Genomic DNA, 27,426 nt, shown 5'->3' on the forward strand with positions numbered 1-27,426 from the left:
TGCACCTCCCAATTGGAATTGATCATTATTTTGTGTGTTCATGGTTAAATGTAGCAAAAAAGGGAAGGGATGGCCTGCTCCATAGATGCTAGAAGTAATAGTCAATCGACTCCTGTGTTTAAAACTGGACAAAAAAATACAAAGCAAATCAGTGAGACTCTCTTATATAAAGATGCAGTATAGTGTTTTGTAAGTACTGGTTAGCTTATTCTTGCTCTAATTAAATTTTCTTGCCTAGTCTTTTAATGTAGCCAGTGTAGTTTCTTCATGTTTTCTACAGATGTGATATCCAGAACATCTAGTCCTGTGTTTATCTCAAGTGAGCATTGTATGTAATTTTCAATATAGCTTCTTCAGTAAGGTCTGATGTGAGAACTCAGAAGGGATTGCAACAAAATTAACAGTGGGTTTGGATCCTTTCTATTATTGTAGGCTGTGCGAGAAGAACTGTGAGCAAGTGAATGGTTTATGGAATAGCATCTACAAAATTTCCTGTAACTGTTGAAACAAGAGCATATGGTGTTGAAATTAAGGAGGTCTATTTGTGTGCACGTTGTGTACAGGAGGACTGAACCTTGATTCAGACATTATCTACTCCTTTCACATTCCTGGGCCTCAAGCAATAGAATGTGTCTCTGCTATTTTATTAAAAAAACCCCACCCAAGCAACTAAAAAGATCCAACCTTCTTTTACAATAATAAAATCTTTTCCTCTCTTTTATCTAAAAAGACTCATTAAAAAAATCTTGATTGCTACTCTTAATTATTGCAGATAAAGCCTAAAGACTAAGGTACTGCATTAGTGAACTTGAAGGAACAGAATATATTGCTTTATGCGCAAAGGTAGCAAGTAAACTGTAAAAATGTTATCCCCTTTTCAGCGGCAAGGAAGCGCTGTACCAGAAAAGCTGTATGTGAATACCCATTTCCATCAGTGGATGGAAAAAGGCATTGATCAACCTGACTTCTCTCCCTGCCCACACAAACTGTGGGCCATGGTCCAGCCCTCTCTGTGGCTACATGTAGCATCGTCACAAGGGACAATTTTAATTGTTATGAGAGCCCACTGAAAAATTCTGCTACTGAATCTGCTTAAAAAAAAAAAAAAAAAAATCATTCCATATTTTAAAATGCAGTTTTGACACTGGCGTAGCAAGTGACATGTGTACGCATACACAGTGAGAGGGATTTCTGGGCATTTGTGTCCTGCCTGGTGAAGTCAGTGTGAATGTTCTGTACTATGTGAGGTATCTTGTTAGGTCACAGAAATTCAAGGAAATTCAGCCATACTCAGATACAAGATCTTTCCTATGAAACTTCTTTTGGTGGAAGGATTTCATAGAAAGAGAAAGAGAAAGGAAAATAAGTAATAAGTGCAAGATCATGTCCCTGGCCAGGGCTCACTAAGCCCATCTTCCCATCGGGTGCTCCCTGAGGTGGGGCTCCCCCAGGACCCCTCTTGGCGATGCAGGGACCAGAGCAGGTCATCAGCCTGTGAAGTGAAGGTGCTCTGGCTCCGTCTCGCAGAATTATCCCGAGGACACTGTAGCCTGTGCCTGTGCAGTGTAGTCGTGGGCGTCCCAGCACTGCACGGGTGGAGGGAATCCCCTTTCTCTGCTCTGGAGCCTGGAAACGTTAACAGAGCTCATAGAGATGCCTCTTACCATTAACTTGCTTCCCTGTTTGGTTTCCATGAGGGCTTCCTCTTTTAAAAAAAAGTTTATTTTAATTTTTTGTGACATTTTGATTCTCCAGCCTGTTTTAGTCCAGTGTTGTAAGGAAGCAGTGTTTTGGTGATGGCTGTGGTATCTGTGCCGTCTGCCCCTCTCCTCCCCGTCCCCAGTAATCCTGATTCCTTTGGCCAGCTTCATGTATATTTAACAGAGGAGTTGAACATTAAACCCCAGCAACAGCGATAAGGTCACATCCACCCCCAAAATGATTATGTGACCCACCAGCAGCTGAGAGAAAGAACATTTTGTTTCCCAGACTGCCAGAGGCAGTACCCAGCCAGGCGGTCAGCACGTGCGTGTTAACTGGTGGGTGGCGAGATGCACAGCGTGGGTAGGGGACACAGGGACACACAGCTGTGGTGGGGTGTCTGCTGCAGAGGGGTCTGCTCTCAGGGCATTGCTACGGATGGTGTCTAAAAATGGGGGGGGGTTCTTTGTTTAGTATTTTCCTAACTGTCTTCTATAATCTCCTTGGTTTTAATGTGCTGTAACTTGGATTGTTGGTATCTAGAGTTGTTTGCAAGGCATCTCGTGCATCTCAGTGTCACATACCTCTCTTTTGCTCTCTTCCTCGCTTCACATGCTGTTGTCTTCCTGCATTAATCTGGGCTGCTGACAGAGGCGACACGGGCAGCTGCAAATAAAACCTCATTTGACTTACTAATCGCATGCTAAATACCAGTGGGGCAGCAATATCACCTGGATATTTACACTTTTTATGTAATACCATTTATGATAGATACAGTATATTGGCAGGTCAGACCTAAGAAAGTGAGCTGTCCTCTTGCTTCTGGTTTCTTGATCTGTTTTTATGGAAGCAGAATTCAGCTTAACAAGCTCTCTGCCTCTCATTCTAATTTCCTCTGCTGACATGCATTTCTTGTGGATATTTTGATGAAATGTCTTCATCAGAAAGTAGTAAATTTTCTAATATAGGACCTTAAAATATTGGTGGCAAAGTGCTGTCTTTATTTTCTCTCTGTAAGGGCTGTCTTGGTGTTTACTGTGGATCTTAAATGTATATTTTATGATTGCTAAATTCAAAGTTCCTTGTCAGTGTTATTACTGTTACAATTTAGTAGTGCACAGGATTCTAGTCCTAGCTCAGGACCCTGGTGCCTAGCACTACACCCAGAAAACATATCAGCTAAACACATATTTAATGGTTCATTTCTTTGTATTTAAAAAAACAAACACACAGAGAGAACCTGCTATCCCAGCAGATGTTTCCATCTCTAAAAGTGCACTGTACTCCCGGATCGGCACCTCAGATGCAGAAGGCACCACGGGTCTTCTCTACCCCCAGCAAGACTTAGACTCTGCACTACGACTTGCCAGAGCAGAGGTAATTTTCTTCAGAATTTGGAAAAGGAAATATGTGCCCCTTGTGGTTTGCTTCTTTCCTGTTTTCTCCCAAATGATTCATATTATGAACACTTGTTTTTTTCTTGAAACCATCCTCAGCCGTGCTAAAGCCACACTAGAGGCTACCAAAGCAAAAGGTGCTACACTGCAAGTCTTACTTTTTTTGACATAAGTGAAAAGCAGACATTATATGAAAATAAATCTTTATTTTTAACCTCAAGTGTACTTTGTGCATCTCAACATTGCTATATAATTATATAAAAATTGTAAGATGCTAGAAATAGGAATAAAATTACGGATTTTACAAAGCTACATACGAGATTAGTCTGGCTTACAATAACAATTAAAAAATGGATACAATCTAGTGTTAGAGTATCCCAAACTTTATGATAGATTGTGTGAACGAAAGGAGCACAATCCTTTGGGTGTAAAATTTCATGGACAGTCAGCCCTAAATATGCATGCAGAAGCAGTAGAACCCCCTTAGAGGACAAACCAGGGGACCATGTTCCAAACCCACGTACAGAAGTATTTCAGGTTTGGCACCAGGCCACATCAGACATACTGTAGTGTAATATAGTATTTCTTGAGAAGTGTCCATGTTGTAATCAGGAATGAATCATGAAACAAGAACATTGCATCTGCTTTCCTAAGTTAGTTTTTCAAAACTTGAGTATGATTTCACATCTGAACTTTTTTAATTGCACCTTGCAGTCTGAAAAAGAAAAAAATCACTAGGGATGCTTATATTTGAACCTATTATGCACTTGAAAACTATACCTTTGTTAATTAGAATTTGATATTAAATCAAATATCGTACAGTTATTTAATTTCCTCTTTAATAGATCACTTGGTTTTACTGTTGTATTTTTCCTTTGCTTTCTTTGTTTCAGATTGTGGCCAAGGAAAGAGAAGTATCTGAGTGGAAAGAGAAATATGAAGAAAGCAGAAGGGAAGTGATGGAAATGAGGTGGGTTATCAACTTGTCGCTAATCACACTGACAGAGAGTCTCATTTCAGCCTGTGGACAGTACACAGAGTACCCTGATTGTACAACTGTTCTAGGTAGCTGAATTTGTTTTGTTATTTTTAACTGCAGGCTTTGGATTGATCCTAAGCTGATACTTTGTCTTTGCTCTACCTGGTGGGCACCCCTGTTCAGGCTAATCATTGACAACTTCTCGGTTGTTAATCTCATTTACATCCTCAAAATACTGAGATAAGAGAGGTCTTAATTTAGGTCAATGTAAGGGAAGAATTTCCTCCAGTTTGTGCTGTGAATTCTCACATGGATTGCATAGTAATGTTTCTGTTGCCTGACTGGATGAGGCTGCCTGCAGAGCTGGCAGACGTATATACCTGCTAATTTAAAATTCACTCTCCACAAATAGTTTTGCCAATAGAATAAAGAATGTGAAGGTTTGCAGACAGGTATGAGTAGTACAGGCTCCCTCCAGGACATTATTGTAAAAAGTTTCTTTAACAATAGAAAACAAAAACCCAGTTGCCAGTAGAAAAATATTTCTTGCAGAGGAACCACTCTGGCCTTTGAGTGTTGACTTTCAAGGAGATTCTACACCCTTTCCTTTGAACTGAGCTCATTTTTTAATTGCTGCACACACTAGGCTTGATTTTAGTTAAGCAATTGTTATCTTGGATTTTGCTGCTCCCTTTGAGAGCTGATAGAAGGACCCTGAGCTTTTGAGTTTGTTCTATTCTATTTCTCCTCGCAAACCTGCCTCTATTACATCAAATATCTGTGTACTGGAACATAACTGGTTTCACCTTCCTTCCTAGCCAAGGTCCTACCACTTGCAATGGTGACAGCAAAATCACTGTAGTGGATGAGGTGAGCGCTATTGCTCGAAGAATCACTATTGCTTCCCATTTAGTCAGTTGACAGTTTCAGCCTTTCTTTTTTTACAGTGGTAATACCATAAGAACAACATACCAATGAGCTTGACCTGCTCACCGATCTGAATCTGGAAAAGTCATCAATTGCAAAAGAGAATGTATAAAAATATTTCAGGGAGTCTTTAAAGCGTATTATTTTCTACCTTCAAACAAACAGAAAAACCACACCCCTCCTTAACTCATAAATAAAAGGAAATTGTCAGATTATTTTAGCATTCTTCTTTGAAGTAATAATTTCTGCAATCACTTCTGAGACTGAATTTTCTTCAAAATCACTTCTGTTCTACCACCAGCTTCTTCCCAGAATTAAATGTCTCAGTAGTTTAAAGCTAAAGCCAATGAGCTGTATCAAGTGATGGCCTGCATATGCAATTCCTGCTTATATGCAGGAAAACTGTGCTTGGGGAGGAAGGGTAAAAGGGAACTGCGGCGCAGACCTTGGCAAATGCTAGCATGGGTGCCCGGAGTCGCACATGGCAGATTTGAATAGCGGCAGCACAGGGCTTTGAGCCAAAGCATCTTAAGAGAAGCATCTGCAAAAGGCAAGGGCAACCGCTTTATTTCTTTCAAAAAACCATCTCCCAGTGCCCAGGTGAGTTCTCTCACCTCTCTTGCGCTCTCCTTGGGAAAGGAAACAAAACCCTGGCATAGCCCTCAAATGCATAATGAGGCAAAATGGAAAGGAGCTGCTGCAAGCAGTCAAATTGAGGAAGCAAAACAAGGAATAAACCAAATGAGGAATTGTGTAAGGAATGTCTCAGCGTTCAGTACATGCTCAAGTGCGGTACTTGGTCTGTTTTCCAGACACTGCCTGGGTGCACGTGCCTGCTGGCTGCAAACAGGCACTGGCAGAGGTTGCTTATTCCTTAATGAAAGGAGAGCAGGGGGTCACACCGAGCAGCTGGCACACTGTAGATCTGTACCTTCATCTTCCTCACAGTAATTTGCTTGTGTGTCTACACCCTCAATAAAATTTGATTTGAAAAAAACCCACTTTATCTAAGCCAAATTTCCCACAGGCACATCCCTAGAACACATGGCTGAAAAAAAATCTGACTAATATTGTCACAAAATGATAAAACATGCATGTGTGCACAAAGAAAGATTTCTCTTGGAGGATTAAATCTTGAAACAGTTCATGTGTGGTAAATTAGAGATGCAGCAATTAGATATGACATAATGATAAGAAAGGAGTGAAGGGATTAACTACAGTTGCAAGCACAAAACCATCACTTCCCACAGAAAGAGAAGCAATGCTCCTTTAGCCAAGTCCTGCATACTCTACCTGGAATATCCTGAGTTCAGCTAAGTTTCCAGAAAAATGTCAGACTGGAGGAAATTCCACTCCAGAGGACAGTAGCCAAGATGAGAAGTTGTAATAATGTGATAACGATCAAAGACCTAAACTAAGGTGGCTATACCTTGGGCTCTGTACTCAAGGGTACAACCAGAGGCAGGCAAGACATATTTAAATATGGTTATTTGGGGGTCTCATTGATTATGCCTCAGTAAGGGCAGTCAAGCAGATGACCTCTGAGATCCTTTGTAGCCCTGGATTTTGGTGGTTTTATGACTTAGGAAACTGCAGGAAGTCAATAAATAGACTGAATATGGATTCATTCTAAAATGCCAAAAATACCTATGCAGAATGTCAAGCTAGAGTTGAAGATGTACCATCACAGAGAGGAATGATGTGGCCAGCATCCTTTAGTTCCCAAGCCATAATGACCATTATTTAGGCTGCTTGACTGAAAGAGGCCTTTGACATGAATCTGGAACAAGACTTCACTTGACTACCTTGCTTTCCAAATTGAGTATTATTAAAACCAATGTGTCATTGCAATATCCATTTCTGTTGAACAGCTGCCACATGATTCATACAGCTGGATAATGCAGAGAATGTGGTACCTACTTCAACTAGTCTAAGCTGGTAAAAATAAGAAACAGATAATGTTATTTCACTTTGCTGCCAACTTCCACGGCGCAGCCTAGGTTGGGAAGTGCTGTAGTGTTGTAACAGTGTTTAATGTCATATTCGTTGCCCTGAGTCCTTGGCTCCATTTTCTAGGATGATAAAACTTTCTAAAGGTGCCTAAAGGATATGACATGGCTTTAAAATCCTTACTGCTTACAGCAGGCTTTTGAGGTAATCTTCTTTGGACATGAAACCAATCCGTTCCTTTTAGGGGAAAATTCTTGCAGCTATCTTTGCTCTCAAAAGTGTCATTCATAGTTTAAAAAAAAAAAAAAAAAGAAAAACAAAAAGGCAATTAAAACAACAGGACTGACAGCAGGGAAGGCAGCATCCAAGCAGATCCCAGCGGAGGCAGCGGCTGGAGGCACAGCGAGCTGTGCAGAAACAGGCTCTGGCCCCGGTACCGAAAATTGTTCCTACCTGAGTGAGGTCAGTGGGGTACGCAGCTGTAAAGCCCCTGCTCTGCTGAGTGCTCTGCAGGACCAGGGCAAGTGAGACGCCACTGACCTTTGGGTCAAGTGGCCTTCTCAGGGGTTCCTGAGCTCTGTTTGTGATTCAGATTTGAGACAGGCAGTACTGCATTAGTTTTTTGAAAGCTCCGCAAGTTTCTCCTTTCCTTACTGACTTTTGTCTCAGGATTTTCCCACATCCTTTCTGTAACCTCACCAACTGCAGCAGACTTCTCTAAATGGAGCAAGTGAAAGTGAGCTAAGACTTCGAAAGAGATGTATTCAAATACCAGTGAGCTATTTTGAATATCCACTTCAGATGAAATGTGGGGTAATTTTGGTTTTCGTAGACAGTCCTACGTGGCTCATGAATCAAAGCGCAGATCAAACTAGTCTCATTTTATTAGCTTTATTTGGCTCTGGGAAGGGATAGATCATCTTTCTAAATCACATTTAATCTGCTTATTTTGGCTAACCTTTTTTCAAGAAGGAAATTCAAAGCCTACCGTGAGTATATGAAATAAAATAGTCTTAGAAGTAACATTTTGCCACCTCTGTTTCAAAAACAGATTTGGGAAATAGGACACGATGGATTTTGTGCTACATAATTGAATATTTTGGTCTTGTTCTCTTAAATGCTAATGGATCATTTAGTCACATTTGGAGAGTGGAAGATTAGATATATTTTGGATGAGGGCCAACTATACTCCTGTTAGGTTTACTTGCTACCAGTTATAACTTACTTAACGTTTACATTAAAAGTAAGCAAACACGTACATGGAGAAGAGGGCAGAAAGTAATGGAAAAATCAGACTCTTGTAGCTCTTGAATTAGACCAATGTGATAATGTTTATATTTAAATAATGATCAGTAATGTACTTCGGGCATGTTTCAAATAACAGAATTTGTTTCAAAGCAATCCCTTTTCACTCCTCCACCTGTATTGATTTACATGGGGAATTAAAAATCAGGTGCAATGTTTAAACCGCCAGTTTTATTTGTTACTCAGGTAATAAGGAGCATATAAAAGTGTGAAGGGGTTTTGTATCTTAAAATACTATAGTTCAGTTATTGAGTAGCATTATTTGCTAAGTAAGCATTAGCAATTATGATGTTTGCCAAAAGCTTTTCTTTTTTTTCCCTCTTATAGGAAAATAGTTTCAGAATATGAGAAGACGATTGCTCAGATGATAGGTAGGTGTTTCTACTCTAAAAGATGCTATCCTCCGCTCTGATTTTCTGAAAAGAGCCTAGAAACATGGTTGAAGTCTGTGGGCTTAATTTTGATGCTAGCTACATCTGCTGATGCTGCTGGGAATTGTGAATGCATCTGAGGACACCAGTGTGTGCTGCCAGGTTGTGATGAAAAGCTAGGGCTTCATTTTACAGAAAGCAGCCCCCGAGGCAGTCCAGGTAATACAGAAAGGTCAGGGCTTTTTCTTCTGCATCAAAGCTAACTGTCCCATAGGAAACATGTTCAAATGCTTTGCCCAGAACTCATGGATATCTCCAGGACAGACTTTCAATGACCTAAAAACCCTTTAGTCATCCACTCCCAACTGTTTCACATGGGAGATATCAAACTTAGCTCTTTACAACAACAGGGATTATCTGTGCTAACTGCTTTGGTCAGACCAAAACCTAGATTAACTCCAATCCCAGCTGAGAGATTATAAGTGGCCAATCCACCTCCCCAGTTATTTACTGACTTAGGGGTCTCCTTTAAGGTCTAAATTATGACGTGTTTTGCCTCATAGTAATTAGAAAACGCCTTTGTTAACAGCATGCCCCACAAATGAAAAACGCTACGTGCAGTAGCGTTTCAAAACCAAAGGTTGCAGGACTCATGTGCTTCCTTAGTGCGGGAGGTCTGGCCCCTGGGATGTGATTTTAAAGCTCCTCATAAGATTTCCAAAGCTCTTTTTCTTAGTCTGGCTATAGAAAGCACCAGTGGCTTGTACTGCCCTGTACTGCTTCAGCTCGAGCTGTCTCCCAGAAAGGCGAACAGCTGAGTGGGGTTGTGGGTCCTCTATGGCCAAAATTGCTGGGAAGACCAGAAAAAGAAGCAGTGGCTGATGAGAAAGCAGGACCAAGCTTGTCTGGACAAGCTCGAGTAAAGCAGCAGAGAACTGTGAAATATTGTTAAAAGCCATTAGGAGTGGCCTTGGAATTAAATCTGGGCTGTGAGATGCAGGAGAAAGACTAGCCTAGCTAATGTTATCTGTGAGCAGGGAGTGTTATGAATCCAGCCTGTTCGCACCGTGTTTATTGAAAAAATAAAAAGAAATTAACTTTACTTCTTACTCCCCCTGAGAGAACTGTCACAGAGAGTATAGTGTGCCAGGAACACAACAGGCATACCTGCATCTTTCTAACAGGTTTTTAACCAGTAAGGATTTTTATTACAGCTCTCAACATATCATATTGTTTTGCCCCTTTTAAAACGGCAGTCCCCTCATATACAGCCTGTATTGTGTGACCCCCCATATTTTTGGTTTCTTTTAAATTGTTTTCTTTTAATTAGTGCTTGAGTTGTGTTTACATACGTTTTTAGTGAATTTGCTTATTTTTGCCCAAAGAGACCGGGCGGAAATAGTTCAATGTCTGGTGCTTTTGCTGCCTTCCTGCATTTCTCAGCCATTGGGAGACACCCCAGCCTTCTTTCAAGTGAAGGGAAAAATGGGCCTATAAATAAATAATGTCATTATAATAATCTATATAATATGGTAATATAATATATAATAATGAATAACATATAATAATAACATGCCTGGCTTCATCCTCTATGGTGTTATGCCTCCGTTGCCTTTTGTGTGTACAGCTGAGCAAATTTGCCTGCCTTCTGACGTAACGTTTGTCACGCTCATTGTGCAAGTGTGAAAATAAGTGACCAGATTATGCGAAGAACTGAATTCATTTTGGTTTACACTAAACGTAGTCTGGTATGGCTTTGTCCCTGAACCTGACCATTCATATGTACAAACAGAGGACCTGTCTTCCCAAGCATATGCATATAGTTAGCAAAAGAAGTTTCTTTTTGATAACAAATTCAAATTATATTTTCGAGAAACAGAATTACAAAAAAGAAAATTCAAATTGTGAGACCACAGTGCAACAAGAAGGTATGGAATAGGGATCCTAAGGCAAAGGCCCAGCCATGGCGTACATAGTAAATTCTACAATTGCCATTCCCTCTTGTTGCAAAAAAATCAAGGATAAGTAAAGCATCGGGCCACTGAGGACTGAGAAAGTAGAAAGATCTTTAAACTTCAAATTCAGAGTATCAGTCGGAGTCTTTCAAATGATCTATGGCAAGTTTTTAAGAGCTATGGCTATAAGTAATGTAATTTGCTGTCCATTTGCAAAGGAACTGAAACAACAACAGTGACACAGAAAGCATGCTTTAATTAAGAGCAGTATGCAAATTCTACAGCACGGTAATACATTAAATGCGAGGCTTCCTTTCCCTGCATTTAATGTAAATTTTTTATCTAATTGCCACACTTTCTCCTGTCATTTGTCATAAATTACTGTCCCTTTTTATAAAGGAATTCACTCATCCAAATGCCACGTTGTGGAGGAAAATTATTGTCTGTGTGCTATTTGCATATACTTCGCCGAACTACTATCACAACAATGCCTTGCTGCTAAAGCAAAATATGCATTTTAACAAAAGAAATGCCTGTGCTGTTTCTATTTATGATTTAACCCTTCTGAGCTATTTATACAGCCCTGTTAGGAGGGCATTGCAAGTGAACCAATTTCACAAATCCCTTTAATGAATATTCAGTGTGGTTGATAGGTCCTGCTCAGCTTTTTGTAGGTTGTCATGTGTATGTATAATGAGTATTGAAAATATTCCATATTAACAATATGTGATTGTGCATGTTTGCCTGTAAAGGCACTGAAAACATGCATTGCAAACAGTAATTGCCTTTGATTGCAAGGGCTGTGGCAGGTCTAGTATTTGCTGTCATATACGAATGGAACCCAATATTACCCGACTTAGCTTATGCAATTAGTTTCATGCCACACTCCGTACAGCTAGAGCTTGCAAGCTGTCAGTGTATAGATCCCTGTTAGCGTCTCTTTGCATATTTTTTCCTGGCGCTTTAACCTTTTTTCCTTTTTTCTTACACTTGCCTCAGCCCCTAACACATTCTTGTTTATATACTGAGGAGGGGGGAGAAAAAAGAACAGGCTTTCCAGGCTAGCCTGCTGCTTCTGCTACTGCTTTGCTGACTGTTGCCCAAGTTTTGCAGCTCACAACTGCGTGGCACTGACAGCCGTATGGAGCGGAGCCTGCGTAACCCCGATGTTCCCTGCACCCCACCCTACACACACCCCTTGATCACAGCCATCCACAGTTCCCTTCCCAAATCCCTGTCGTGGATTTCCTTTTTATTGTTGGATTTGTAATGTTGGGGTTTTTTTCTGTTAAAAATGTATCCTTATACTTGTACGTTTAAATGCATAATTAAATTCTCATTCTGAAAAACAGATGTTATGCTTTGTGCATTACAGGTTGTTGCATTACTTACTTTCTGCTTTCCTAACAATTCCTGATTTTCTATTTTGCTTCCGTTTTTGTTGCTTCTTGCTATTTGCTTGCAAAAACAAATCAGGCAAGCCTGGTAAGTAAAGCTTTTCACCAACTTTCACACCAGCATTTTGCATTTTTAGTTTCTTTTGCTTTTGTTCTCCGTTTGCTGCATTCCCATTAAGTAATGTAAGTAATACTGAGCTGAGCCTGAAAGCGGATCTGCTGTGGTGGTGCTCTGATTCTGTCAATTTGGATAGTGTTAGTCCTGAGCATACTGTTGTTATTGTTGGTGAGCTGTGGACAGTGTGTGTTGCAGACATGGAAGCCATTTAATTAAAACATTTTAATCGCATAACCTCATAAATATCTTTAGAAATAAGTATCTGTAACTGCTTAACTAAGATTTGACTGGCAGACTATTAGCAGCACAGTGCCACTAAGCGGCTTTTTCATTAAAGCTAATTCATAGTTTTAGAAAATATCACGTAGCTCTTCCAGGCCCCCTCCAGCCAGATTCCAGTTTCTGCTTATTTAGCCACTTTGGTTTTAAATGTATCTTAACTGTTCTCTGAGATTATTGGATGCCCCTTTCCTAAAGCTCACTGGAAGCTTTCCCTCTTTTCAATTTATATGTCACTCCCTTCCCCACTATAAATTCCTGTTTTCCCCTTGGAGTCGAACGAGGCCTCAGCTCGCTCCCTGGTCCGTGGACACCTCTAGCATGTAGTGGAAGGGAGAGGAGGAGAGGAGCATCGGATATCCTTGCCCCTAATTCCCGTGTGCAGGTCGAAGTGGGGCTGGGAATGAGGGTTTGAGGTCCAGCTGAGGAGAGAGGAGGGCACAGCGATGCACTGGGAGGTACGGGAAGAGCTCGGTAGCTGCGAGGGAGTGAGTCACGAATTACTAACTTTCTAGATTGCCCTAGAAACAAATAAGAAGGAAGTTGCTAAAATACCGCAGACAGCAGTCTCAGAAAAAGTAGAGTTCTGACATTAAATACATTTAAGTACATTACGTGATCATGCAAACGGATCCTTTCCCCTGCACGGAGTTACGACGACAGAGGTTTTGCCAAAGAACAGGATCCTGCCAGTAAGTGTTTTGGAATTAAGCTAGACAGTGTGTAATCTCCAGCGTGATTAAATAAACCTTGTGCTGGAACACCAGGTGACAACTTCTCAGATGTAGAAAAATAAACGAAAGATGACAAATGGTTTTCTCATTTTACTTGAGAATACGTTCTTTTGACATTGCAGATGACCACAGAGTATCTTTAAGAAGGCAAAATAGAAAAGAATATTTACTTTTTATGAAATGTTAAATGTTATCAAACTGATGTGGCATTACAGGGCTCTGGGTTTTTCAGTTCTGCCATGTCAAAGGTGTTTGTTCATCAGTAAAATAAAGGTGTTGCAGCTTCCAGTGCTGCAAACTTGGTGCAGGTCCTGAGAGCTTCTCTGGTTCGTTCCGTCTTCTGCATCATATAGAGCAAAATAACCTCAGATCAGGCTCTGCCCCAGCAAAGTGCTGTCAGGGGGCATGCAGAGGAGCACGGAACATAGCCAACATGAGCTGACACACGGCATGGCATCCTTGCTGCTCTGGGCTTAGTTAGGCTAGCAAAAAAGAATATGAAAGGATCGAAATATGCAAAAGGAAGAGATTAATCTCAGCTTGGGAATTGACAGTATCAACTTTGACATTTCAGCGCTGACCAGCACTATGAAATACTTAATTCAGATGAAGACTTCTATTCAAATAAAAAAAAAAACAAACTCTTGTTTAGTTCTTTGTATTTCAAAATATAAAGGCCTGAATGAAAAGTTGTAGATTCTGAAATGGCCTGCGCTTTTTACGTGCAAGCACTTCTTACCTTATTTTAGTTTCCATCATAGACATAGGAGAATGGTCATATAAAACCACTGTATTTTGCAGGTTGGTTTCATTTCAGTATCATTCGAAGTAGCCCTTAAAACATGGACACAAAAATCATATTTTAGGATATGAAGCAAACAACGAGGAAGCATTTTGGAAGACAATGGCAGACCTTTTCTTCCAGTGTTATATGGGTATTCCAATTTATTACTAGGTCAATTCCTTTGAAAAGTTCTCTTCGTGTGGACTTGGATTCCTGTTATGTTCTTCCTGCCATCCCTGCCTCAAATTGAACTATACACAGGAGAATCTTGGAAGATGTTTTCTGCAGGCCAGAACTTAGAAAGTCAGTTTAATGTTTGATTTCCTTTCTGGCACTTGCTACAGTAATCCTAAGAATGAGAGTTTGCAAAACACTTTATTTCCAAGGGAAGAATTTGAGTTGATTTCCATTAAACAAAGTGCCTTGTTTGTACAGGATTAGAAGAGATGCCAGGAGATGACAAGCACATATCATCAGTGGCAAATAATTTATTGCCAGTGCTAGTAATATGCATAAATGTCCTTTCCTTCAGCTAGTGCATCTTCAGGAAAACAAGGGAAATCCAACACCTGCCTTTTTCATGGGAACAGCTGAGTTCAGAGTGAAATAAATCATCAGTACAGAGATATGTTCACATTTTTCCCCAACATCAAAATATTTAAATATCACTGTATTTAGCAACCTTTTTCCAAAACAGGATTGTGTCTTTATGTAAGAATGAGTTTTCTGGATCCTGCAAACTTACTAATACACAATGTAGAGCACCGTATAGTAGAAACTATAGATGATCGTGAAATCAGTGTTCACTACTATTACCCTTCTGAAAATCACTTTTTTTCCTCCCCCTCTCTTCTTTCTAACAGAGGATGAACAGAGAGAGAAATCTGTCTCCCACCACACTGTTCAGCAACTGATAGTGGAGAAGGAACAAGCTTTGGCAGATCTGAACTCAGTGGAGAAATCACTGGCAGATCTTTTCAGGAGATATGAAAAAATGAAAGAAGTATTGGAGGGGTTTCGGAAGGTGAGTCGTGTTAAAGTCTCCTCCTTTAAAGAGCAAAGCTGAGCAGGCTGTCATGTATACCAGTGCTACTTAACAGAAGGCACATCATTTCCAGTCAAATCTGATGTACTACATTAGAGTGAAGTGTGCTGGGGGGGCGTGGGGGGGGGGGGGAAACGTGAATCCTCATTTATTTATGCTTTTGTTTTGGAATAGCTTTAAAAAGATGAAGATTTTGCACAAGAGTAACTCGCTCCCATGTGTGGCACTGTGATTTGAATAGATGTCACATAACCGTGGGACTTGAGCACATGTCAGGGCTGGCTTCTGGATTGAGCATTCTGTTAAAAGCTAGGACATGAATTCCTAAGGTTACAGGTTATGTCTGAAGTGCATGACATAATGTAATCCTCAGATGAAGGATTGCAGCCTTGTATCAAATGCAAACAGAAGAATTGTAAAGCTTTTTGCATCATGTAATATTGCTTCAGATGGCCTCTGTGAGGGGGTGCCAGTGTTAGACTGCAGCCTTTGCTATATCTGAATGTGACTCCTGCAAATAGGTGCCTGTCCTACACTTCAACCTCTCGGATTAAATTTAATGTAATCTTCTCATTTAAGAATGAAGAAGTGTTAAAGAAATGTGCGCAGGAATATTTATCACGAGTGAAGAAGGAAGAGCAGAGGTATCAAGCACTCAAAATTCATGCCGAGGAAAAACTGGACAGGTAACTGATTGTACACATCTCTTTTCAGGAGTTCATGCTGCAGGAGGATTCCTGTGGCTGGACCTTGCATCCCAAACCTGCTCCTTCAATATGCAGAGCACAGGCTGCTCTGTGATGGAGGGTGGAATGAAATGCTCTAATGAGAACTTCTGTAACGTGTTGGTGTTTCTTCCATATGCAACACCTTAAATTTCTGTCTCTATCAAATGTCTTCATGTTTCTATAACATATTTTCCAGGGAAGAACCAGAAAGAAGCCATTAGCTAGGTTTATGCAGCTGTGGAGGTCTATGCTCAGATATTTGCACCTGCAGCCAGTATTCCTGCCCCCAGAGATTTGCTATTGCCCCTGTGCTGTATTATTGCCCCTGCGTCAATCAGCAGAACAGAACATGTAAGTGCTGCTCGACTGTTTCAGTGCAGAATCAGTCAGGCGGTCTCTCCCTAGTAACGCCGGTTATCTAAGCTGGATCAGCCCAACTTGTGCTGAGGGTGACGAGGAATAGTTGCACAAAAGATCGTGCCAGATGTGCACGGATAGTAACTCCTTAAGCCACCATTAAGGAGTGAACATCGGATTGTGGCTTAAGAGAGGCAGCACTGGTTGATTTTTTTGAATATTTTTTTTTCTATGTTTACGTGTAATGACAAATTAAGCATTTCTAGGGATTACATTCAGGACTCATATTACAGTCCCCTAGACCCAAGAGATGTTTCCAAAATGTCGCTAGGATTGTTCAGTGCCTAAAGTGAAGTAAGACTTGGATTTGCTTTCCATCTGTTGTCCCAGCTGTGAGTCTAGTCTGTTAGAGCTGGAGATCAAGTTTAGAAACGGTCATAAAACACTGCTACCTAAGTGATATTTGTGAACCTGGCACAGATATCTGAGAGAAGCGTGAAGGGAATGACACAGACATTAAGAAAAGACTTTGCAGCCTCTGCTGAGCAAGAGAGGGAGTCATGAAAAGTCTCTAGGGACAAGTCTCAGAATACTTTCAAAGACATGCAGAAAGCAGCCCTGGCCTCACCACCCGTCTGTTAAGATGCAGTCCATCCTTTGGTACCCACTGTCCTTTCCTGTAGAGAACCTGACGTGACAAAAATCTGTGTTTTTCTAGAGCCAATGCTGAAATTGCACAAGTGAGAGGCAAGGCTCAGCAAGAGCAAGCAGCATATCAGGCCAGCCTTCGTAAAGAGCAGCTGAAAGTGGACGCATTGGAAAGAACACTGGAACAAAAGGTAAATAGCAATTCAGCTCTTTAATGCAGAAGTCAACAGGATGACCAAAGTTAAGTGAAACTTCCCCAGAGTGGCTGCATCTAGCTCTCCTCTGGACCTCAGATTGCAGCCAAGATCTGCCCAAGGACCTGTCTTGCTCCGCACGTCCAGCTGGCTGGGCAGCTCCCCGGCCCTGGGGGGAGCAGCACTGCCCAAACCTTATAACAAAATCAGCTGCGAGCACTGGCCAGTTCAGGCAAACAGACCCATCTGCCAGGCTTTGATCTCGGCCATGGGCTAGCGCTTGGGGCTGATTTGGGCTCGGTCAAAGCTCAGTGTGCACCTGTGTACTTAGAAGGGCCCTTGGTTTGCTTTGTTTCTTGGGTTTCAGATCTTCTTGTTTTAGTTCTTCTTTCGGTTTTTGTTTCCATTTTTAGTTTTAGCTGTAATTCCAAGGCTAGCTTACGTGCCTCCACTGTTAACATAGACAAAATGATCAGATGCAGATCTGTACAGCTTAGGGCAAAAGTGACTGTAGGAATTCCCTATTTATATCTTGAGTTCCCTAGCTCAGCAAAGGAGCTTGCTTTCAGTATAGTACAGCTCGTCCTTGCTTAGAGCCCCTGGAAAACAGGTTGAAAATAATGCTATAAAAGTGCAGCCTAGAAACAAATTTACACTATGTATTATTATTGTGTGCTAGGAACGACTGCTATAAAGCTGTCTGCTTTAGTGCTAAATTGTATTTATTGAAGCTGGAGGATCTGTATGTGAAATAAGTAAGCATATTGTTAGAATGCACTGTATGTAGCTGTACTATGTATGTATATATATACCTATATATCTCTCTTTATATGTATAGATATTCTGTTCTCAGTATCGGAGAAAGCTTAATTGTCCCACACTTCTCCCAAAGGTTGGATAATTTAAAAAAAACCCACTCATCGTAATGCAACAATATTTTTCATAATACTTAATATTGCCTTTTATTTTCCAGAATAAGGAGATAGAAGAATTAACAAAGATTTGTGATGAACTGATTGCCAAAATGGGGAAAAGCTAACTTTTAACCAAATTTCTGGACTTCGATATTGAGTGCAATATGACCATTGGCACACTGATGTCCATACATTTATGTGGACGGGTTATATTTTCACTTTTTCGTATGCACTACTGTATTTTCTTTCTAAATAAAGTTGATTTAATTGTATGCAGTACTAAGATGACTATCAGAATTTCTTGCTATTGTTTGCATTTTCATAGTATAATTCATAGCAAGTTGATCTCAAAGTTCCTGTATCAGGGAGATTGTCAAGTTCTCTAAGAAATTACAAATTGCTGATCCTAGCCTTCCCTTTGTACATGAGTTCCCATGTTGGATGTCTTTTGGATTTAATATAAACATGTATTACTTGCATGGGGACTCTTGCCTTAAGGAGTGTAAACTTTATCTGCATTTGCTGATTTGTAAAATAAAATCAAAAATGAAAAAAAAATGAAAATGCATGTCACTTAAATGAAATTCTCTATTGTAAATAAATTTTTTCGTTGAAAGTTGAAGATAAGTATGGCTCTATTTTATGTACTTCACTTGCTTACTTCATGTGGAGCGCGAGATATAGCAGCTCTCGTTAATGAATTCCTTCACAGAAAGCACTTCATGGGTCACTGCTTGGAGTACTTCGTGGCTCACAAGAACATACTACTTATGCGCACGTACCTCTGTCTATATCTTGCTCTCTATAAATATATATATATGCTAGATTTGGACCACTCAGGTCTCAAGCATAGGCTTAACCCTTCAAAATGTTTAATACTCTGACCCTGATCCAGCAAATCCCATAGGCAAATGTAATGAGACTGTTTGCATGAGTTGGAGGCTGTGACATGTGATGATGGGATGGTGGTTTTTAAGCATATCTATCACTGAAAGGTGAATACATTTTCTTTTTTCTGCTACTGGAAGAATTTGCCTACAAGGTTTGTGGAGATGAAATACGTGTGATTAGAAGTACAACCAGAATAAGCTAGATAAGTAGCGTTTTCGCACACCTCTTTATCCTGTAAGTTATCCTCTGCAGAGGATTAGGTATGTAAGATAAGCATTAAGGCTTTAATAGCAAACAAACTGCTTTCTTTGACTAATGGTACATCTCTTGTATCTCCATGATGTGGACAGTCGTCAGCCTGGTTCTTGTCAGCTCCCTTTTTGTACTCAAAAGTAAGTCAACTCCCTTTTCTTTCCTTTTTTAACTTCTTTTTCATTTCCTATTTCAAGCATGGCTGAGCCTCTTTGATGTTCTGGGCTTCTCTCCTGGGTTGGTTTGTTTTCAGATTATTTTGTGTATGTGGTTAGCAGCACAGAATTTCACCTCTGCCATGTAATGTAAACATAAATATGTATGCTAACAAATTTCAATGCACGTGTCCCTGTGGACAGCAAGTGTGCCTTCTGCTCTGCAGTTTGAAGTATTGTATTTTAAATATATTCCAAATTCATGCTTGCCCTTGAAAATACCATGTCGTTTGAACCAAGGAAAAGAAAGAGGATTGAGTTACATTTGTAACGTTTAAACAAAAGCAAAACTCTTTAAGATATACTGTTGTGCCTTCCAGCTGAATTGATACTTTAGGAGAAGATGAAATACGGATCATAGTAAGATTTTCTGTGTTTACAATGTCCTTTTTCCTGGTACTGTGGACCAAAGATCATGACGGAGGGGGGAAAAACCATGATGCTCCAACTTGTTCCAGTGGACCTTACTCTGAAAATGTTGCAAGAAGGTGTGGATGCAGTTACAGAACATCAGATGTTCTTGGATTATTTTAAGTGCAAATTGTAACAACTAAATAATACGTGGCTGATTTTTTTAATCTTTAAAATCGGTATCTGGACCACTTCTAAAAAAGAAAAATTTATAGGATTTGCAGAATCCTTAGGGGTTTTTTAAACCTTTTTGCAGTTTTTTGCATGTGCTTCAAACATAATTATAAAGACTGTGTAGCTGATACTGTAAAATATTTTTTGTAAACTCTAAACACTACTGTTATAAGTGGTCTTTTTTTCTTTAATGCCAGGCGAAGCTCTACAGTGTTACACCTGTGTAGGTTCTAGTGATGAAGACTGTAACAGACAAGGAACTCAGCAATGTCCAGGGCATTCAGATGCGTGTGCGGTCATTAGAGGACAAGCAAGTAAGTAGTCATAAACACTTCAGACTCATTAAATTTTCCATAACAGAAATAATCAGTGTTGGAAAGAGAAGAATATTTAGTAAGCTAAGGAGAAAAACAAAGGTAGGTGTTTCCTCTCAAAATAAACCCTATTAATAAATCTCAATTCCTTATTTTATTGGTTTAGCAGCAATCCGATACAAAATCCCAGTGAGTATGATTTGTCAGTATGCCATGATGAGCTGTATCCATACTATGTGAAAACTGTAAAAAAGCATTTTAAGTATTGCCTACTTCTTACTTAAATCCTACTTAAACTAAATTTAAGTGAAATGACTTACCTGGAAATTAGGAAGGAAAAGAAGCTAATGAGGCACTGCACTTGAGCACATTCCGAGATACTTAAGCTGCATCAGTTGCATCTAAGATGAATTACAATTATTTAATTTAAGTGGGAGCATGTTAGTGGGCTGTAATCTGATGCAATTGTATTCATTTACTTGTACGGAATGGCCAAACCTAGGGTTGTTGCTCAATATTGGACGGTCAGGTTCATGCTGAGGGGATGCTGCAGACAGGAGCGGGTGACCGCGAACCTGCAGGTCCGTTTGGGCTCAACGTGGCTCTGTCGTAGGTGGCGTTATGAAGTCCTGTTCGTTCAGGTCCTTCTGCGAGCGGGCAAGGAGGGACGGGTCCAGGGCGCCTGGCGTGAGCGTTCACTGCTGCTACTCAAACAACTGCAATGTAAAAAGCCTGGCTTCAAGAGTCACCACCTCCACGAGCTACTTCTCTCTCCTCGTCTTCACGTTGCTGTGGCACCCATTGTTGAAGCTGACATGAGGGGGGGAAAAAAGAGTATCCTGAAGCAACAAGTCCGCCTTCTTAGAAAGGGATCATTGTATTTCCTAATCACGTTACTCCATGTACCATATTCCTCGGTAGGCAAAAAGCAGTAGGCAGGCCTGACAGATGTTCAGGTAAAAATTGTTCCATCTGCTAAATATGTCTTGACCTATATGTAAGAAACGCTGCCCTCTTCTTGTTTATTGTAAGGGGTTGATCGTGCAAATACGTAACATTTTCCTACATTTTAGAGGATAGTACATAGAGCTGCAGATAGCCTTGTAGTAGGGTAAAGGACCAATATCTTCCAAATGCTGTTTACTGTTGGCAGACATTCAAAAGCAAGCTAACATTTTCAAGCACAAAGTGATTGAAAATTCTAGCAAGCAAATTAGTCTTTCAGAGAACATTTGCAAACTGGACAAAGCCAGAAAACTTGAAATAAAGATGATTTAGTATTAATGCAAACTGCTAAAAGAAGGTCATTAAGAGAACAATCCATGGAGGTATGCTGTATTATGTATATTTCCTGAAAAAAAACACCCTTCCAGTCTTCTCTTTTCTGATCCTTTGAGAAAAAGAAGAAAAAAAAGAGCTTGGAAGTTGTTTTGAACTAGGAGGCTCCCTCCAAAGATAAGCTCGTTCTATCTTTACTGCTGGTTTTGAGAACAAGTGGTTCATTCCTGTCTTGTAGGCAAATTATGACTCGAGTAATAACATTTTTGTTTATCCAAATTCTTCATGCGGTTTCAACTACGTAATTAATTCTTCACTGTCCTAAACTTTATTCTTAGAGAGTAACAGTATGTGTCTCCCTCTTCGATGATGTGATTGAGTTGATTGGTGGTGGTTTATGTATCCTTTTCATTTTGCAAAGTGAACGAAATGACTTGGAGATCTTTAGAGATGTAAGGAACTAAATCAACATTTTTAATAATCCCATTTGTTGCAGTCTTAAATGATCCAGAATGGGCCCCATCATGGAAGGCATTGTGCATCACTAGCTAGTAGGCAGAGGGTCCTTCGAACCATGGTTATATTGTGAAACTAGGCAAGACGAGAAGTGACATAACGCACGATGTGATAGCACTAAGCAGGGTCTTAGGTCTATAATATTGGAGAGCAGGGTGGTACCTCCTTTGATTCAAAACTGAGAGGGACAGACAAGCAGATGAGTGATATTTGTAGATTTTAATGTCCAACTGTGATGATCTGATCTAATTTCTGGCACACAACATGCATAGGACTGGCTTAAGGTTCAGCTGGTGTAATTGAAGTAGAGGTCATCTTTTGAGTTCTAGTTTTAGTTCCCCATTTGGAAAGAGATTTGGTCGTCAAGTTTATGGAACTCACAAAATATGTGGCAAAGTAGTTTTTCCACTAGCTTTGTGTTGTGACTTTTTTTCAGTATAATTCTTTGAAAAATCAGTTCCAGGCAGTGCGTCATAGAATTCTGCACATTCACAAAAATTTTATTAAGGTTGCAAACTCTAGAGAGCTTCTTCAGGTGAAACCAGTGAAATCTCCACGTAGAGTATAACCCAAGCCTGCCTTGTAGCTGTTGCCTGTCACATGGACCAAACTGTCTCCTTGTCTTATTGTACTCTTTCCTCCATATGGATCCTTTCATATCTCATGTAGATTGCGGCTTCAGACTGGGACTGTTCTGCTGGGGTTTTGTTCGAATGGGCTCTCGGACAAGGCAGTTCTGGTCTATGCTTAGTTGCTAGGCACAAGTCTGATAAAGCTGTTGGATATAAAGATTGCAACAATGCAACAGGTCTTGGCTGAGAATGTTAATTTAGACTTAAATATCTCATCTGTGTAAAAATCACTTAAGTTGGTTTAAGTATTTTTCATTTCATTCTCAGCTTGAATCAGTTCCTTCAATCTGTTCTGCCACAGGAAATGTGCATTGATTGTATCTTTATTTTCTGATTGTTCTGTAAGGATAAATCAGTATTGAATGTAATCTCTGTATATGCTCAGTGCATTTCCTTAATGAGAAAATAAAATACATGCAATGGCTAACAACGTCTCTTGATAAACAAAACTGCATCTTTTAACTGGGATTTCCAGTTGCATCTGGTGGTCTCTTTTCCAGCAGGAATTCTGGCTTTTTTTCTGTGGGATATATTTCTTAAATCTGTTAGATAAAATAGGGAATGTTGATAGTTTTCTCTACTGTGATATTTCCATGATAAAATAAGAAGGTAAGGCTCTATCCTCTTGACAAACACCATCTGTCGCTCCTGACTACAGCCAGGACTCAGATCTTCAGGCGGCTCACAGCCTCCCACCGCCTCCGTTTGATTCTGCCACCCAGCACGTAACGGGCTGTGTTTTGCTTTTTACAGGTCTGACATTTTTCCTGCCTAACTATGAACCTGAAGTGTGCATGCATGTATACGTCTAGAAATGATAAACCGTATTTATGGGGGTTTCACAATGGTTCTGGGCATAAACATTAACGGGAAGACAAGCACAGAAAAATTGGAACAAACTAGAAGGAATCTTTTTTAAACCCCGTTAAAAACACAGAAAATTGCTGTGACTGTGCAGAGCTACGCCCAATCATCTGTAAAACAGAAAGTAATTGTCTTTAGTTTGGTTGTTCTGAAGTCTAAGCATTCCTGGCGCAGTAGCGTACTCTTTCTGTCTTCCTTAATGGTGACAGACAGTTGGGACAAAAGGAGCAGAAACTGATAATGAAATACCTTCTGCGGCAACTAAAAAATGATAGGACTTCTTTTTTGTTGACCTACCAGGAGGGCACATCGGAGCAAAGTGCCCCTGCACTTTCTCAAAGAGCATACATGCAAATTGATGACTTGATTTGTGTCAATATTCATCCATGCCTGAATTTTCCCACAGTGAGAGCAAGGTTCCAAGCTGCCTTTCTTCTTGGTGAGGAATAAGCAACTCTGGGGGCTCGTGAGCTTTAAAATCTAGATCAGAGAAGATTACCTCAATACTGGCTGTGCTATGTAATGAAAGAAGTTTTAAGTACATCTGGGTGTCACAGACCAGTTTCTTTTTTAACCTTTTTTTATGTGAAATGTTAGTCATGTGGCTCTGATTAAAACAAAGAACACCCTCATACTTTGTGCTATCATGTCTTTGTGTGCAACGAAAGCACCACTGTGACAGGTTTCACTGTGAGCATCACTCCAAAGGGTCTCAACCTGTCTGGACCCTGTAGATGTTTAGGACGTAGCCCAGAGCTCTTGGCTGTGGCTGGTGACTGCCCTTGGGGAGGAGCTTTATGCTTTTGAAATCAGAAGTCCTGACTGCAATTCATGGAGCTCAAGGTTATCACCCTGCATACACATACATTCCCTCTTATCATCCAAAGCCAGCAGTGCACGGGATATTTTTAATTGGTAAATTTATGATGTGCTTAGATGTAGCATATTTACTCACAACAGAGTGGAAAAAAATGATAACGGTGTTAATCCAAGTAACAGTGTATATAAAAAGTGTAGCTAGAAATTCATCACGGTGGTGGCGTAGGTACAAGTAAACTTTGTTAGCAACTGAACAAAACAAGGGAAGAGCCAATGTGGGATTCAGTTCAGAAAGAACCACAGAAGCAGCATGTGATACTTGGCAGCGTGGCTTTATGGAAAGTAGGTCTTGTCAAAAAACATCTCTTTTGAGGTTACAGATTTTTGCTGATAGAGGCAAATACATAGATTTTGCAACACATTTCAGACAAAATTGCAGTGGTGATATAAAGGCGGAGAGTTCAAGAGCTGGAAAAGTGAAGGGCTGCAAAACCAAGTTCTCGGCAGAAAATCATCCAAATGTGTGGACACAGGCGATCTCACATCATCTCTCTGACGATCTCAGGATGTTACCATAAGAAGTGCCACAAAAAGAAGGGCCTGTCAAAGTACTAGCATGTCTGCATCAAGACAGTCCTATATGTTGCCCTGTATGTTGCCATAGGGACAGGTTTCCCATGGAGACAGGTAGTGCACTTTTCTGGAACAAAACTAAAGCAGAGAAAGGAGAGTGGGAGGATGGGGCTGAGCATTTTGTAGCCACCCAACCCTCTTCTGCTCCACACTTAGCACCAGTAGTCTGTGAAGGAATACACCACTACTAAAATTGCTTACGCCTTTTCTAGCAGGCAATTTAGCCCAGCAGGCAATATTTCTTTCAAAAACTACCCTTTTAGCTGCTAGCTGAAAAGGCTTGTAAATATGAGATACTGTTTGAAAGGTGAAGGGGAATTTCTCACTCGAAGTCGTTTCCCTTTTCTGAAGACTTCCTGCCCTTCATCCTCACCAAAATGTTTTTCATTTTTTGCTTTAAACGCTCAAGGGGGGAGGTGTTTGAACACCGGCAGAGACTTGGCCAAAAAATAAAGTCTGGAATTCAAATGCAGTCACTGATTGCTACCGCCTTCATTTGAGACGTCTGTCATCTTATTTTAAGCAATGCCGGTCACCCTCAGTTTCTGATTTTCAGTGCAGAAAGGTCACTGTCTGCAGAAATGGCCTGGAGCTCAGACGGACGGGTTGGCACCTCTTCAGCCAGGTCAGAGCCTGCTTTTGCTCAAAGACAAATTTTTGATGCATGGTTTTGTTCCTCTGCTCTCCCAACCTTCACAGAGCTTTTGTGATCTTGAGGATGTTCTTTGTCTCCCTTTAACAACTTGTTCTTATCCCCCTTTGCAGATTTTGGAGGATTTTTATCGAATGAAAAGAAGACATCCAAAATTGTGTATTTATTAATTTCAAGTTCTCATATATGTGTGTCAATAGAATTAAATTTCTAATAGCATAATAATCTCTAAATTGCATCTCCCAACTCTACGATGATTACTAATGTCAGTCTTTATTGGCATGATAAGTTTCACTCTATTTTATTTTATGCTGAGTGGATGAAGACTTAATGGCTAAGGCCTGTACAAGCCAGCTCCGGATCAAAACTGCTGCCCCACCGGCAGGCGTGCCAGAAACCCAGAAGCTGTGTTTAAAGCAGGATCCATTTAAATCACAGTCAGCTGTGAGCATCGAGCCTTGCTGGGGCTGCAGAGCGGGGGGTTAAGACACACTTTTAAAGCAATCTGCTGTCACAGAAGAGAAATAAGCACCTTTGCAGTATCAAACGGCCTCGGTGCTTTTTTCGGTCTCACCTCTGTGTTTCACTGCATCTGCGAAAGCTGCCACTCCAGCTGTACGTGGGCAGGTAAGAGCAGTTAGTGACAAGCCCTGTCTTCACCTCTCCCTTCCTTTAGTCCTTCTGAGGGTTAAGCTTTACTTTTGGGAGCTGCCTTTTTGGACATTGCTTTTGCACTGTACCGTTAACAGTGCTTATGAGTATTTGGCAGTCTCCATCACTTCAGTTTCCATACTCTTCCAGCCAGCTATGATTCCTCATATTGGATAAACATGTCTGGTTTTGTTAAATATTCAGTTTCAATGAATATGACTCTGGAAAGAGCAAGTCAGTCACCAGGATGAAGCAAATCCATGAGTGGGGCAGTTAACTGAGCCAGGAAAAATGTTCATTGGGAAGTCATCCGAGCAGGGCTGTGCCCGTGGGGCATTGGCAGCGGGGTTATTAGCATTCCTGTAATCAAGCGTAGGAGCAGCTCGTGGAAAGCCCTATCAGGCTGTTTTGCATTTGGTGAGGTTTGTGCCGCAGAAGAAAACAAATGGTTTGTCCCTGCGTTGGTTCAGTTAGCTCTCCCCAAGGTTTAGGATGGGGAGGATCTTCTGCTGAAGCATCTTCCCGACACAGCTCTGCTCTGTCGATTTTTTCTAGATTTAGTAGATCTTCCTTCTGAATCCCAGCACAGCCGCGGGGTCAAAACCCTGGCCCCGAGGCGGATGTGTGCATGAAAAAAAGCTGTGCGTGTTCAGGGTGCAGTCATCTTGAAATGCAGGCGGTGTTGCAGTCAAGTGGGTTTCACCAAGTGCTGGCAATTTCAGCTGTGATATTTTAGGAACTGTGCAAGCCAATAAGGCTTTCGCAGCTGGCCTCGATGAGACTCTTCTGAGGATGATGACAGGTAGGGGAAGAAAAAGAAAACTTTGATTTGATGCCTCCTGTTAACGTTAGAGAGAAGCAGTCCTTGAAAAAGCCATTTTCTGCCTGCTCAAATATCAGGATCCCATGTGGAAACCGAAAATAATACTTTGCTCATGAATGATCAGCAGTCTAGTGATCTCATCCGACCTTTACTTTAATGTGGCTTATCCAAAGCTTTTTATGCTTATCCAAACTTTGGCTCCGGACCGCGCTGCGAACCCGAGCTATTTGGGGCAAATCCTGGTGACCTCTCTTTCAGCTTGCTCTCTTCAGGAAGATGAAGAGAGGATTACTAGCCCATGGATGGGGTGTCCCAAGCCAGCAAATAAAACAGTCCTCCCCGACTTGGAGCTGATTCCTAAGTCAGTCATGTGTGCTTGAGGATCTTTCTGTGCCCAGTCTCGGAGACCAGTTCTCCAGGAGACAGATGGCCTGCGGGCTGCTTTGGTCTCCAGAAATACAGAGTCAGCTGCAGCACTTAGTTCTTAAAATAGTTCTCCCTCTCTTTTCTTCTTTTTT

General features: G+C 40.8%; 1 protein-coding gene and 1 long non-coding RNA gene across 14 annotated transcripts in view; one reads left to right on the forward strand and one right to left on the reverse strand.

Moving 5' to 3' along the window:
- The window catches only part of TACC2 (transforming acidic coiled-coil containing protein 2), a 148,641-nt gene extending 130,231 nt beyond the window's left edge, over nt 1–18,410 (forward strand). For 10 of the 13 annotated variants that reach the window (XM_069797149.1, XM_069797143.1, XM_069797137.1 and 7 more), the window contains 7 exons: nt 2,935–3,078; nt 3,992–4,068; nt 8,587–8,630; nt 14,761–14,921; nt 15,522–15,628; nt 16,746–16,866; nt 17,843–18,410. In XM_069797149.1, coding sequence (XP_069653250.1) covers nt 2,935–3,078; nt 3,992–4,068; nt 8,587–8,630; nt 14,761–14,921; nt 15,522–15,628; nt 16,746–16,866; nt 17,843–17,908 — 720 coding nt within the window. In that variant the 3' untranslated portion in view covers nt 17,909–18,410. The remainder of the gene's footprint in view (nt 1–2,934; nt 3,079–3,991; nt 4,069–8,586; nt 8,631–14,760; nt 14,922–15,521; nt 15,629–16,745; nt 16,867–17,842) is intronic. The other 3 variants (XM_069797146.1, XM_069797147.1, XM_069797148.1) reach the window with 1 other exon arrangement.
- On the reverse strand, nt 13,191–20,673 carry LOC138687803 (uncharacterized). Its single transcript, XR_011326936.1, has 2 exons — nt 20,361–20,673; nt 13,191–13,947 (listed from the first exon to the last, which is right to left on the reverse strand). It is a non-coding gene; the product is annotated as an uncharacterized lncRNA (long non-coding RNA).
- Nucleotides 20,674–27,426: the final 6,753 nt, after the last annotated feature.

Source organism: Haliaeetus albicilla, chromosome 11 (assembly GCF_947461875.1).
Source record: "Haliaeetus albicilla chromosome 11, bHalAlb1.1, whole genome shotgun sequence".
Lineage (NCBI taxonomy): Eukaryota > Metazoa > Chordata > Aves > Accipitriformes > Accipitridae > Haliaeetus > Haliaeetus albicilla.